This window comes from Pelodiscus sinensis, chromosome 21 (genome assembly GCF_052426305.1).
Source record: "Pelodiscus sinensis isolate ZL-2025 chromosome 21, ASM5242630v1, whole genome shotgun sequence".
NCBI lineage: Eukaryota > Metazoa > Chordata > Testudines > Trionychidae > Pelodiscus > Pelodiscus sinensis.
Window position 1 is genome coordinate 10,905,032 of NC_143072.1, and position 13,560 is coordinate 10,918,591.

Sequence of the window (13,560 nt, forward strand, 5' to 3'; positions counted from 1 at the left end):
TTTAAGTGGCTGAGATCATGGGACTTCTGCCGCCCTGACCCCAGCAGTGGGCTGTGCTAGAAGACATGGCCCCTGTCACTGCATCTGTTTGGTGGGGCAACCCTGCAGGGTGCAGCGGGGGCGAAATACCTGTCCTGATCTCTGCTGGGGATCCCCTTCTGAGCCATTCTGGGCTCTGCATTAAGCAGTAGAACTGCTGCTTCCGGGAGTCGCTCGTGGGAAGACGGGGCCACGGGGCCTGATCACCTGAAAGGATGGTGGAGTTCTGTGAATTGTCAGATCTGCAGCCCTAGCCATTGGGAATCCTGGGACGGTGGGGCTGCAGGAGAGCGGTCGTATTAGGGATGAGTTGGGGGGCTGTTGCCTGCAGAGAGCACGGTGCAGAAGGAAGCAGAACCACCCATGCGGTGCCTGGCCAGACTGGCAGAGGAGCTAGGACAGCAGGAGATGCAGGCAGAGCTGGTCAGGAACTTGCAGGTGAGGACAAGGAGCCGCTTCGGAACAAGGGCTGGAAAACTGGGCTGCCTTCCAAATGCAAGTGGATGGGCTACCGGAGCAGACGGGCTGGCCCTGCTGAGCTGTGTGTGGAAGATTTGAGTGGGGAGCGCGCTTTGTGCCTTTGCCTGAAGAGAAGCAGTAAAGCCACGTCTTCGCTCTGTGTGCTGGGGGGAGATGGTGCAGGGGGCGCAGTCCCTGGGTGTGTGTAGGCTGAAACTCTCAGTGGGAATAGCAAGTGCTAACTCCCAGGGCTACCGTTCTGCACTACACAAGCAGAGAAGCAGCTGCCAAAGGCACAGGGCATCTCGGCAGCAGGCATGTTTTGGGCTCTGGGTCCCGAGAGCAGACAGCTAGAGAAAGCAGCGGTGCTATTACAGTGGCCATTTAGCTCTTGGCAAGGTACTTGGCTGTGGGCGCACGGTTCGGTTCAGCATCTGACTCTCTCACGAGTGCATCCGTGTGGGAGGCACCCCAGGCAGATGGAGTATTTGAAACCCCCAAAGAGTGAGGGATTCACAAAGGTAAGAGCCTCCAAACTGAGCTTGGTTCGCAGCCCATCTTCTGATCGCATTAGGGCACAGGACTGTGTCCTTGAGGGACTCGAGATTGGACCCTGCCACGTAGTTCCAAAGAGCTGAGGTTGGGGCATGGGAAGCTGTTGGCTCACTTGGACAGGGGCTGCTCGAGGGAGTCTATTGGCCTCATGCCTCTACCTGCAGCACCATCTGTTAATCCACCGCTGGGTGGCTCCGAAGATTTGTCACATGCTACAGCTTCACGCTGGCCAGTGGCAGCTGGAAGGTAAAGCCCCATGCTACCCACCCTGTCTGCATTTGGGAGGCGTCTTGTTTCCTCAGCCTGCTCCCCGTTAACTTCCTGCTGGCTGAGCCCCTCTTGTGGCCCACTTGGAACATTTCCAGCCTCCAGGAAATAGTCTGTTCCCAAGTTTGTGGTTTTTTTCCCATTCCCAAAGTTTTTATTCAATGAGCCGCGTCGTCAGTGGCACCCCAGGCCCACCGTCAGCCCCGTTTGCCAGGTGCTGTACGCAGACAGTCCAGGCCTAAAGAGCACTTAATCTCGGAAAGTACCGTGACTGCTCAACTCTTCTTCCCTCGCATTTCTCCTCACCAGCTTATTTTTCTCCACAATTTGCAGATGCTGCTGGACATATTTACAGGGGTGAAGCTGTACTTGCCGCCCTCTGTGGAGGACTTCAGCAAAATCCGCCGGTACTTTGTGGCCTACGATGGAGACCTTGTGCAAGAGTTTGACACTTCCTCAGCAACACACATAATAGGGGACGTTGAGGAGAACCCTGGAGCCAAGCGTGTCTCTCCTGATTGGATCTGGGAGTGTATCCGGAAACGGAGGCTAGTAGCCCCCTGTTAAAAACTCAAGACCGTTGCCTGGCCCAACATCTAGGAAGGAACTCCCTAAGGGAACAGCAGAGTCTAGGTGAGGGAAAGAGAAGCTGAGATCCTTTGCTTTTCTACCCACATCTCTGTGACATGCCCAGAGGTCCTCAAAGCAGGGCTCAAAGGATCCATAGCAGCCACTTCAATTTTTATCTGTGCCAGCTGGAATGAATTCAGAGAGCTCACAAAAAGGTGGCACTATCGGAATCCATTTCTCTTTCGTCCCATCACTTGAACCAATCCATTCAATCTAGGTGCTTGTTTCTTCTCTTTTGTTTTAGAGTTTGGGTATTTTTATAAATAAAAGAACTAGAGCATGTCTGCTCCTTTCCAGAAAAGACACAGATTCCTCTCAGGCTGTTCTGTATCTTAACAGAAGACAGACTCTGGCGGGGTGTGTAACTCTCTAGCCATATTACCAGTATGAACTTGGTGCACTACCATCATTCAGACCGGTAAAGACCTAGTCTAAACTTTGCCATTTATACTGCTTGGTATTTTCTCCCGTTTTTAAGGTGCTTGCTGGCTAACCTGTTTTAACACTCAAAGCTATATGGCAGCAGTCCCACATGGTTGAGACAAATAAACTTCCATTAAGGACTTGTTTTACTAAGCTGTTCTTTTGTCACAGCCACGTTGCTGGAGTCTGAGGTTAGTGAAGAGCTAAATCAATATAGTCTCCTGGAATTCATAGATAAGCCAGAAGCGAGCAGAAAGATTAGGACTTTCCTCAGTTTGCAACTACAAAGGATCTTTTAGAGGAAAAAATCCACTTTTTTAAAATGGCCAGCAGTAGAAAGTCCACCACAGCCTTTGGTACGTTGTTTCAGTGGTTAATTACGCTCACAGTTAAACCTCTGTGCCTCTCTCCATCTCAGTTTGTCTAACCTCAACTTCTAGGCACAGGAGTCTTTCATCTGCTAAATCAGAGCCCCTTATCAAACGTTTGTTCCTCAGGTAGGTGCTTATTAGACTGATCACATCATCCCTTAATCTGTAGTCCAGTATCACCCTCCATATCCAGAATGGTTTCCAATCTTTTCCCATTCGTGTGGCACTTTTCTCAATACCAGACTATTCCAGTAGGAGTCAGTGCCATGTAGAGGAAATATAATCTGCTTCTTCTCCCATTGCAAAGAATGAAAGGTACAAATGGAGTTGTTTGCAAGTTTTGCCAAAATAATTCCAGGATGTCCTAAAATAGCTTTATTCCCTCTAAATATCCTGCAGCCTATTGCATGGTTCTACCCAGTAGGAAGACACACATGTGGCAGGATTGCAGAGAATAGCTAGCTGTTGAATGGGGAGTCGATAACTTGGACAGTAAAAATAACGGATGTGGGAGTCCAAGTGCTACGATCGGGGCTTTTTTGCGGAAAACAGTACTGGGCTGTTTACACTGGCCCTCTTGCGCAAATGATTTGCACAAGAGGGCTTTTGCCCAAATGGGAGCAGCACAGTATTTCCGCAAGAACACTGACGATCTTACATGAGATTGTCAAACGGCCAGTGTAGATGGCTGGCAAGCTTTTCCCGCAAAAGCAGCTGATTTGCGGAAAACTTGCCAGTCTAGACACAGCCTTGCTGTATTAGCACTGGTAATCCTGGGGGTGTAATAGACAAGGCTGGCTCATAACAGTCACCCCATTAGCTGTGGGGTCAGGTTGAGTGATAGCTGCTCCTATCGCTAACAGGAGTTTTGCAAGGGAGTTCTCCAGGTAAAGGATGACCGTTGGGGTAAGTGGTCAGTTGTAGTGTGTGCAGTGTGCTGGTTGACAAAGGTACTGGGTGCTCTGTTTATTTGGAGGACCATCTGTTGAGCCGGTTTGGTTGGAGGATGGTGTGTTGAGGCCAGCAGTCTGCAAGGCAAGGCTGAGAGCTTCTTAACGAGGCTTAAATCTCTAATCCCTTTAGCCCTTAACCAAAGGACAGGGCTAGGCAGGAAGACTAGAGCTTTGGAAAGCCCCCTCCTAAGCGACCAGAGGAGCTAGTGCACAAGAGCAGCTAATGGGTTTTGCAAGGGACTTAGAGGAGCAATGTGAGAGAGGTTAGATACATTTAACATTCTTAAAAGCAAACCCCCCTGATTTAAAAATACAAAGGTCAGCATGACAGTAGCAAGCCCCAGGACCAAAGAGAATGCCGGCCCAAGCCCAGAAACAGCGTGAAGCCTAGCCAGTTGATTGCACCTATGTGGCATGCATGGGTTAGTGGTGTACATATGCATTTTGAGCAAGAAGCTCCTGGCCTTCAGGGACTACATACAGGCTTTGGAGAGCTAGGTGGCTAAGGGAGGCAGGGCAGTATGAAGAGACGACGTTTTCAGGACACAGTAGAATTTTCCCACCTCTGGTCAGAGCCTGTGTGCTGTTGAGGAAAGACAGTCTCAGGGAAGGAGACCATCCTATTGAACTTAAAAAAACAAATGGTCTGGTAGCACTTTAAAGACTGACAAAACATGTAGATGGTGGTATGAACCTTTTGTGGGCACAGCCCACTGCTTCAGATGACCAGCTACATGCTTTGTTAGTCTTTAAAGTGCTACCAGCCTATTCATTGGGTTTTTTAAGTTTATCCTGTACAGACTAACTTGGCTGTTCCCTGAAGCATCCTGTTGAAAGGAGAGAAACAATCCCGTGGTTGGGACCCTCCTTCCAGAGGATGTCGGGTACCCCTTACACTGAGGATAGCTCTCTGAGGAAGGGAACTTTAGTTCTTAGGGAGAGACTGGTCAGGCTGTAGTGGCAGGAGATACGATCATTAGAAACACAGATACCTGGGTTTGCAATGCCCAGAACTACCATATAAGGACTTGCCTGCCTGGTGCAAGGGTTGTGGCATCTCAAGACAACTAGATCAGGGTGTCTCACGCCCAGCCTGTGGGCCATGCCCAGCCAGAGCAATTGTGCAATCCAGGCTGGGGGTTCCATTATGGCCCCCAAGCTCCTCCCCTTCCCTTGCATAACCCTCTCCTCCCCTGTCCTCAGTGGGGGGCTGGCCAGGCGCAGTGGCAGCAGTTGTTCCCCCGCTTCTCATGGTAGCAGGAGGTGTGGGAACACAGAGTGGAGTAGAGCAAGTGCACTTGCCCAGTGTGCTCTGCATCCCCTGCGGTTCCTGCTGACAAGAGTGGGGGTGGAACTGCAGCTGCTGCACCAAGCCAGGCCCAGCTGATGATCCTTGAAACAGTGTCCTTGAGGTCAGTGTCATGGGGGGCTCAGGGCTCAGAGTGGACTTGGGGGCCCAGGATGGATTGTGCAATCACTCTGGCTGGGGATGGCCTGCGGGCCAGAAGTCTGAGACCCCTGCTCATGGTACATCAAGTACCAATAACGGAAGGGTAGAGAAGTCCCTGAGCCCAAACTTAGGCAGCTAGGTAAGTGATTGAGGTTCAGGATCGCCATGGTATCATTCTCTGAAACACTTTGGCTGTGTCTACATTTGCACGATATTGCACAAAAAACTTGCTGCCTGTCTACACTGGCACCGAGTTCTTGCACAAGAACACTGACATTCTAATGTGTGAAATCAGTGCTTCTTGCGCAAGAATTATGATGCTCCCACTCAGGAATAAGCCCTCTTGCACAACTGTTCCTGTGCAAGAGGCCAGTGTAGACCAGCAACATGAACTTCTTATGCAAGAAAGCCCTATGGTTAAAATGGCCATCAGAGCTTTCTTGCACAAGAGAGCGTCTACACTGGCACGGATGCTCTTGCACAAAAGCACATCTCTTGTGCAAAGGCACATGCTGGTATAGACACTCTCTTGTGCAAATCGCAAGAACTTTTGCGTTAAACAGTATTTGCGCACAATCATGCCAATGTAGACGTAGCCTTTGTGTTCCACCCATAGGGTGAGCAGAAAAGCAGAGTGGATGAGACAATGGTTTATGGAGGAGGGGCTTAGATTTATTAGGAAGTGGGGACATTTTTGAGGGCCGGGAGAGCCTATACAAGAATGGGCTCTACCTAAATGAAAATGGAATCAGATTTCTAGTGCTTAAAGTGCTCTACAACCTTTGTAATTTTAAACTAAGGGAAAAGGTGATGGAGTGGAGGAGCACATGGATTAGACAGACATCCCTTAGAGGAGGATCTATTAATGAAGATCATCTGGCCTCGCAAGGAGGAGAGACTGGAAGATAAAATATGGGAAAGATCTGAGAGTCAAATGAAAGTCTCCTACAACCATCGTAGATGGCTGGAAAGTGACAAGGTTTTTTTTAAATGCTTTTATACAACTGCTAGAAGTCTAGATAAGATGGGTGAACGAAAGTGCTTTTGGACTGAGGATAATGACAGAGTGCAGAACCTTGGTGGAATTAGATTAATCAGTGGGACACAGTAACAGCAGGAAACAGAGTAGGTTGTGCTTGTTGGGGGAGTGGCAGTGTGTGAAAGCATTAGAAACGAAGTAAAATCATAATGAATCAATTTGTTCCATAGAATTTTTACAGATAGTAACTCCTTGCTCTAATATGAATATAACAACCAGGCTCTATTCCTGACCAGCATAATAACTGTAAAATGCTCAGGGAGATTCAGGGCCTGCTCTAGGCACCAGCAAAGGAAGCACATGCTATGGGCAGCATTCTGGTCCACAGGACAAGCAGGTGGGCAGCCCTGCACCCAGCTGCTTGGAGCCTGTGCCAGTCAGTGTTCATCCTGTGCTTTCAGATGATCCCCTGGCCCGGGCACTGGGAGCTCAGCATAGGCAGCCCCGAGGCAGGGTGGCCGCAGCTGCTGGTGACACTGAGCCCGGCGGCCTCTTCTTCACCTTCGAATGAGTGCAGCCCCCCCCCCCCCATATCCTCCCTCCCTGCCTGGCCCTCTCCCACCTCCCCCCACCTGTGTACCCTCCCATGGCCGGCTGGCCCTGTGCCTGTGTTCTCTCCCCTGCAATTCCCCTGCCTGTGAACCCCCCTTGCCCAGCTGTCCCCCCCACCTGTGTGCCTCTGCCCACTGTCCCACAACCCCCCCCCCCCCCCGCTACCTTCCCCATCTCCTTCTGCTCTGCCTCTGCCCAGCAGCCCCACACCCCACCTCCTGACTCAGTGAAACCCTGCTAGGACCCCGTCTGCTCTTTCCCCCCCACCACCACCCTCCTGTATCCCCATCTCCTGTCTGGCTCCCTAAACAATCCCCCTACTCTAGGGGCCCTGAACCCTTCTCCCCCCGCCCCCCCCACAGCCATGTGCCCAGGAACCCAGCCCCCTTGTGCTGTGTCCTGACAACCTCACCCCTGCCTGGGCTCCAGGTGATTCTCCCTCCCCCTTTGTCTGAGGAAGGGGAACTCTGGTGTGCCCATGTCCCCAAGTCCCTTCCTGTCTGGGCAGGAGAGCTTTATTAAAATTGGAATTGTGATCCCATTTAAATAGGCTTTGTTTTAAATAATCTACCTTTACAATTAAATTACGGCCTAAATTTATCATAAATAAGGTATGAATTATATTTAAAAATTAAACAGAATGTGTCCTGTCAACTTTTAAAGAAATTCTATCAGTTCACTAGTGTAAGTACTCAGAACCAGTGTTTACTGCAGCAGCAGCTTCTTCTGTAGGTGAAGAGAGAATGTTTTTATCACTTTGGTTTATTCAGCTAGTTCAATTCAATGATTAGTTCATTCACCATTGCAAAACCGAGAGTTGACGAAGCAGAAAAACTTGTTTTCTTCTTCTTCTCAGTAAAAAACTGGTTATGAGAGTGTTCTAACATCTTGAACATGACTAGAATTTATCTGTTAAATTCACTATGGATATTTCCTTTGTTTAATAAATGAATTTTAGATGCAAAATGTGTTTGGATGCTTTTTTGTGTCCTTCACATTTAAGGCAGTTTTATTTCATACAAAAATTAAATGCTGGTTTGGTTTATTTTAAATTGAATTTCCGTGCAGACAGAAGTAGATGCAAATTGTATGTTAAAAGAAGTAATCACCACTTAGCAAGTAATAAATGGGGGTAAAACCTCTGTGTTCCTATTACACACCATTTTGTAATAGAATAAAAATGTAAAAATTAAGAATCTGATTCCATGTAAATTACACAATTATTTAGGCATTTATTTAGTTGGTAGCTGTACTGAGTGTATTCTCCTGGTTAGTAAATAGAAACTTGTATTTAGTTATAAAACTTATATCTAGTTGTAAATCAACATGTTTTAAAGGTTGCTAATCAATAAGACTCAAGCAGCCTTTAGGAAGATATTTTAAAAGTATAATTTAAATGATTAATTGCTCATTTAACCCAAGGTTTTCTGCTTGTCAGTTTAAATCATGATTAAAATTAGAGATTTAAATCAAAGCTATTTAAATTAATCCACCCTGCTTCAGAGGCTGTTTGGTCCATCCCTGAAGGAGAAAGCACAGGGCTGTGCTCATGGAATAGGTCCTAGGCTAGTGGGATTTTGTTGTCTGGTACTTGTCTTGTTCTGGACAGTTGAGCTGGAGAGTTGAAACAAATTTTCTTAATCCCTTTGAACTGTCTCATTGTATAGTGAGGTTGATTCTTGTCCATGGATACCAATAATATTTCAGCTTATGTGTTGGGGGTGGAGTCTGAGTGATTATAAGGCTTCTAATAATAAACTCCCTTTGCAGAGTGAGGTGTGGGGCCGGGACTCCAGCACTAGGTGATGTGAACAGCTGCATGCTTTGGAAGTCTTTAACTGACTTGATGTGGATGAACCTCCCCTCCCATTGTCCTCACATGGGGAGTCCCTGGCACTCTACTAGGAGATGAAAATGCCCTGGGGTTTGGGCTCCCTCCAGAGCGCAGCCCTCCTTCCCCCCATGAAGCTGCATATGCGCACATACCCCAAGCAAGCCCTGCAAAGTGCATTTGCGTGCACACCCTCCCCAGACCAAAAAAAAAAAAGAGGAGGGAGGGAAGGTTTTTGCTTGGGACGACAAAAAACCTAGAGCCTGCCCTGGGGAGATTAGAGGCTATAAAAATAAACAATGGGGATTTCAGCTATCCCCATATTGACTGGGGTACATGTCAACTCGGGATGAGATGCAGAGATAAAGTCTGACACTTTAAATGACTCCTTGGAGCAGCTAGTCTTGGAACCTACATGAGGGGAGGCAATTCTTGATTTAGGCTTGTGCACTGTGCAGGATTTATTCTAAAAGATTAATATAGCTGGACCACTTGGTAATAGTGACCATAATATGATTAGATGTAACATCCCTTGGGGGGCAAAATACAGCAGCCCAATATTGTAGTATTTAGTTTCAGAAACGGGTCTACTAAAAAATGAGGGAGAAAGTTAAATTAAAAGGCACTGTGCCAAAAGTGAAATTGCTGCAGGTTGCTTGGAAATTCTTTAGACACTATAATAGAAGCTCGATTTAGATGTATACCCCAAATTAAAAACCATAGCCGGAGAACCAAAAAAATTAAGGCGCATCCAAAGCAAGAAGCCTGTTGAAGAACCAGTGAGGCCACTGGACAATCACGGTGCTATAAGTCCATTGCAAAGAAACTAAATTAATTTTTGCATCAGTCTTCACGGCTCAGTATGTGAGGGAGAGTCCCAAACCTGAGTCAGTTTAGGTGACAAAACTGAGGAATTGGCCCAGATTGAGGTGTCATCAGAAGAGTTTTTGGAACAAATTGATAAACTAAACAGTAATAAGTTGCTAGGACCGGATGGCATTCACCCAAATGTTCTGAAAACTCAAATGTGAAATTGCAGAACTATTAACTGTGGTTTGTAACTGATTCTTTAAATCAGCTTCTGTACCTAATGACTGGAAGATAGCTTAGTGAGATGCCAATTTTTAAAAAGGCTAAGTCTAACCTCAATATCGGGCAAACTATAGTAAAGAGCAGAATTGCAAGACACAGATGAACATACTTTAGGGATGAACCAACATGGTTTTTGTAGAGGGAAGTCATGCCTCACTAATCTACTAGAATTATTTGAGGGGAGTTAATAAGCATGTGGCCAAGGGGGATCCAGTGGATATAGTGTACTTAGATTTCCAGAAGGCCTTTGACAAGGCCCATCACCAAAGGCTCTTAAGCAAAGTAAGCAGTGGTGTGATAAGAGGGAAGGTCCTCTCATGGACTGACAACTGGTTAAAAGATAGGAAAGAGTAGGAACAAATGGTCAGTTTTGAGAATGGAGAAACGTAACTACTGGTCTGCATCTATTCAATGGATTCATAAATGATCTGGAGAAAGGGCTAATTAGTGAAGAGCTTCAAAGGATCTCACAAAACTGGGTAAGTAACAAAATGGCAGATGAAATTCAAAAGACAGGAAATATCTTATTGCCTCTATGTAAATCCATAGTACTCTTGCATCTTGAATACTGTGTGCATATGTGGTCACCTAAGCTTAAAAAATATATTGCAATTGGAAAAGGTACAGCAAAGAGCAATAAATTATTAGGGGTATGGAAGAGCTGTCTTATGATTAGAGGTTAATAATACTGGGATACATCAGCTTGGAAAATAGGAGATTAAGAGGGGATATGATAGGTATATAAAATCATGACTGGTGGGAGAAAATAAGGAAAACTTTACTCCCTTCCATAAGAACAAAGGGTCACCAGACGAACTAAATAGCAGCATGTTTAAAACAAATGCACAATGCATAGTATACCTGTGGAACTCCTTGCCAAAGGATATTGTGAAGACGAGGACTTTAAGAGGGGTCGAAAAAAGAACTAAATTCATTCCTGGAAAATGGGTCTATCAATAGCTGTTAGTTAGGATAGGCAGGGATGGTGTCCCTACCCTCTTGACACAAGCTGGGGAATGGGCAACAAGGGAAGGATCACTTGATGTTTCCCTGCTTTGTTCATTCTCTCTGGGGCACTTGGCATTGGCCACTGCTGAAAGACAGGACACGGGGCTGGATGGACCTTTGCTCTGACCCAGTCTGGCTGCTCTTATGAAAACAGGGTGGAAGTATGTAGATGTGGTAGGTTGAGCTCTGAGCGGATACAAATTTCTATCCATAGATGTGGATATCAGTAGATAGAAATCGGTATCTGCTGAACCATAGGGCTCTGCTCCCAGGAATTGCAGCAGCCAAAGGAAAAGACCATGGTGCCACTGTTCCTGGGAGCCAGAGCTCTGTAGCAGCAGCTCCTGGCCTTAATGCTGTACCACCCTCAGCAGAGCTGTCTGACCTTGACAGGAGAAACAGCTGTGTGGAAGAGCGGGGGAACCTTTTTCTTCTTTGGCTGCTGCAGCTCCCAAGAGGAGAGCCCTGCAGTTCAGTGGATATTGATTTCTGTTTGTGGATAGAAATTTGTATCCACACAGGTCTCTAGTGGTGGGCTGACGCCTCCTCCCACACTCCCCCACCCCAGTTCCTTTTATAACTTGCTTCTCAAGGCAGTACCTCTAGCAGAGGGACTTTTTCCATTCTAGCATGAAGCAAAGTTCTCCCCGAATGTGTCAGCCACATTTAGCAGCACATTTGGATTTGCTCCCTCTCCCTCAAGTGAGGCTGTGGTCAGAGTTTTGTCTGAAATTCAGTTCCAGTGCACGAGGACTTGACATGCCAAACAGCTTCTCCAAAGGCCTCCTGAGATAGGGGCTGATGGAGCTGATTGCCAGGTGTGATGAGCACATGCAGCTCCCCTGCCACTCACCTCTGCAGTACATAAAGCAACTCAGCAAACTTCTTCCAAAAGGCGTTAACCTGGCTCAGGAAGACTCTTGTGTTACTCAGAATTCCTATTTCAAAAGGCTTCTTGAAATCCATTTAATAAGCTACTCAAAAATGACTTCCCATTGAACCATGAGGCCACTGAAGCATGTTTTTATTGAGCTTTATTGATGACTTTAAGCTTTAAGACGTATTCTGACTGGGCACATTAGTTACAAATTGCTTTGTACCTGCGGTGTTGTCTTGTCAGCATTTACACCACTCTGCCTCAAACATGTAATACAGCAATGGCAAGAGGTGCTGAGTGCCTCCCACTCACTTCAGTGGGAGTTAAGGGTGCTCAGAACCTTGCAGAAGTAAATCCCAAAAGCAATTGGTTTGCTAAAGTAAGTTAAAGAATTCTACTCCTGAGTTGAGCTTTCACCATCTTTTCTTCCTCAGACTTTGGAGAAAGAACAGCTCCAGGGCGGGCACGTGGGGATGAGTTAGCCTGAATATAATGTTATGTCATGTCACTCAGAGCAGTATTTTAGAATCTCTAATTCTGAATTCTAGTTTTGTTCAAGGCTTATCTTTTAAGCTTTAAAAGTATCAGTCAATGAAGCATCTCTGTCCATCCTTACCCTGCTCCCAAAACAAGAGAGACCTGGAAAGCTTTAGCTGGATAAATCAAATTTTAACTTTATTATAAAATTATAAAGCAGAACTCTGTACCAAAACTAGTCGTTTAACTATCAACTAGGATTTAAAGAATTTAATAGAAGCCATTTCAAGTAAACATTAACTTTCAAAATATTTGAACATGTTTTATAATGTACATAAAGCACTTGTATATTTTCAGACACTTATTAGTTCACACCAGTATATTCCTTTGGATTATGAATCAGTTTCCTCTGGCTTATGTAAAGTTTCACTTTACAATAAATGCTATCAGTCACACCCACAGCAATGGGAAAGCTAGTCACTACCAAACTAGGAAGGCAAACTGCAAGGCTGAGGTGGGTGTGTACTTCTTAAAATCATCCCTACAGAGACTGAGCTGCACAAGGGTCTTTGATGCTGCAGAATAGAGGCAGAACAACAGCGAGCAGTAGTTAGGTAAACTGGTTTACTGAATAGGGAAATTCTTCCTCCGTCAAGCCCCCTGAGCAGGATTATTAATGAACATGATTACGTGCATCTTTTTCTCTAGTGAACTTGCTAGATTGGGGTTCATAAGTTTTTGGCCCAGACCTAGAGATTGTTGCAAACAAACTCTTCCTGTTCATAATCAAACATCTCAGTGGTAACCTCAAAATTACTTACATGGGGAGGGGGGAAGTATAATTTAACTTCAGAGAATTTCGCTGCTGGCACCTAGGGCATGTCAGTGCACCTCTGTTTAAGAGAGTCTGGCTAGGCCTTGAGCCAGAGATTATAAAGCAGATGTCAGTCAGTCCAGAAGCAGCAGCTCTCTGACTATGAAACGAAGAGGGACATGAGATTAGGCTAGATCCCTGTCATATCTTTACAGGAATCCCCATCCAAAAAGGAAAGGGCTCTCCTCTTATGTGCAGGTGCTGCTGCTCTCAGCACAAAGGTAAAGCTTCCTTTAAATCTCCATACACAAATGATACTTCCAGCTTCCATGAATGGTTTACTCTCTCCATAAGACAAACCCCGCTACACACACACACACACACACACACACACACACACACACACACACACACACACACACACACACACACACACACACACACACACACACACACACACACACACACACACACACACACACACACACACACACACAACATGCATTTCTTGGAGAAGAGGCATTACTACTGTTGGATAGCACTGTTAAATATTTGCAAAGACAGCTGTTACCAAGAGTGTGCATAGATACAACAGTAGAAGCTACTTGTACGCATCTAGTTCTGCAGAGCCAAGAAATGTCAACTCCTATTAGACAACTTTTTGTATATAGATTCTGCTCCTAGCCCAATGCCATGCATGTGCACAAAGGTTTGTTCTGAATA

At 46.1% G+C, this 13,560-nt stretch overlaps 1 protein-coding gene across 1 annotated transcript in view; it reads left to right on the forward strand.

The window, feature by feature from the left end:
- LIG3 (DNA ligase 3) overlaps positions 1–13,334 on the forward strand; it is a 36,127-nt gene extending 22,793 nt beyond the window's left edge. The window contains exon 19 of the mRNA XM_075905006.2: positions 1,654–13,334. Coding sequence (XP_075761121.2) covers positions 1,654–1,887 — 234 coding nt within the window. The 3' untranslated portion in view covers positions 1,888–13,334. The remainder of the gene's footprint in view (positions 1–1,653) is intronic.
- Positions 13,335–13,560: the final 226 nt, after the last annotated feature.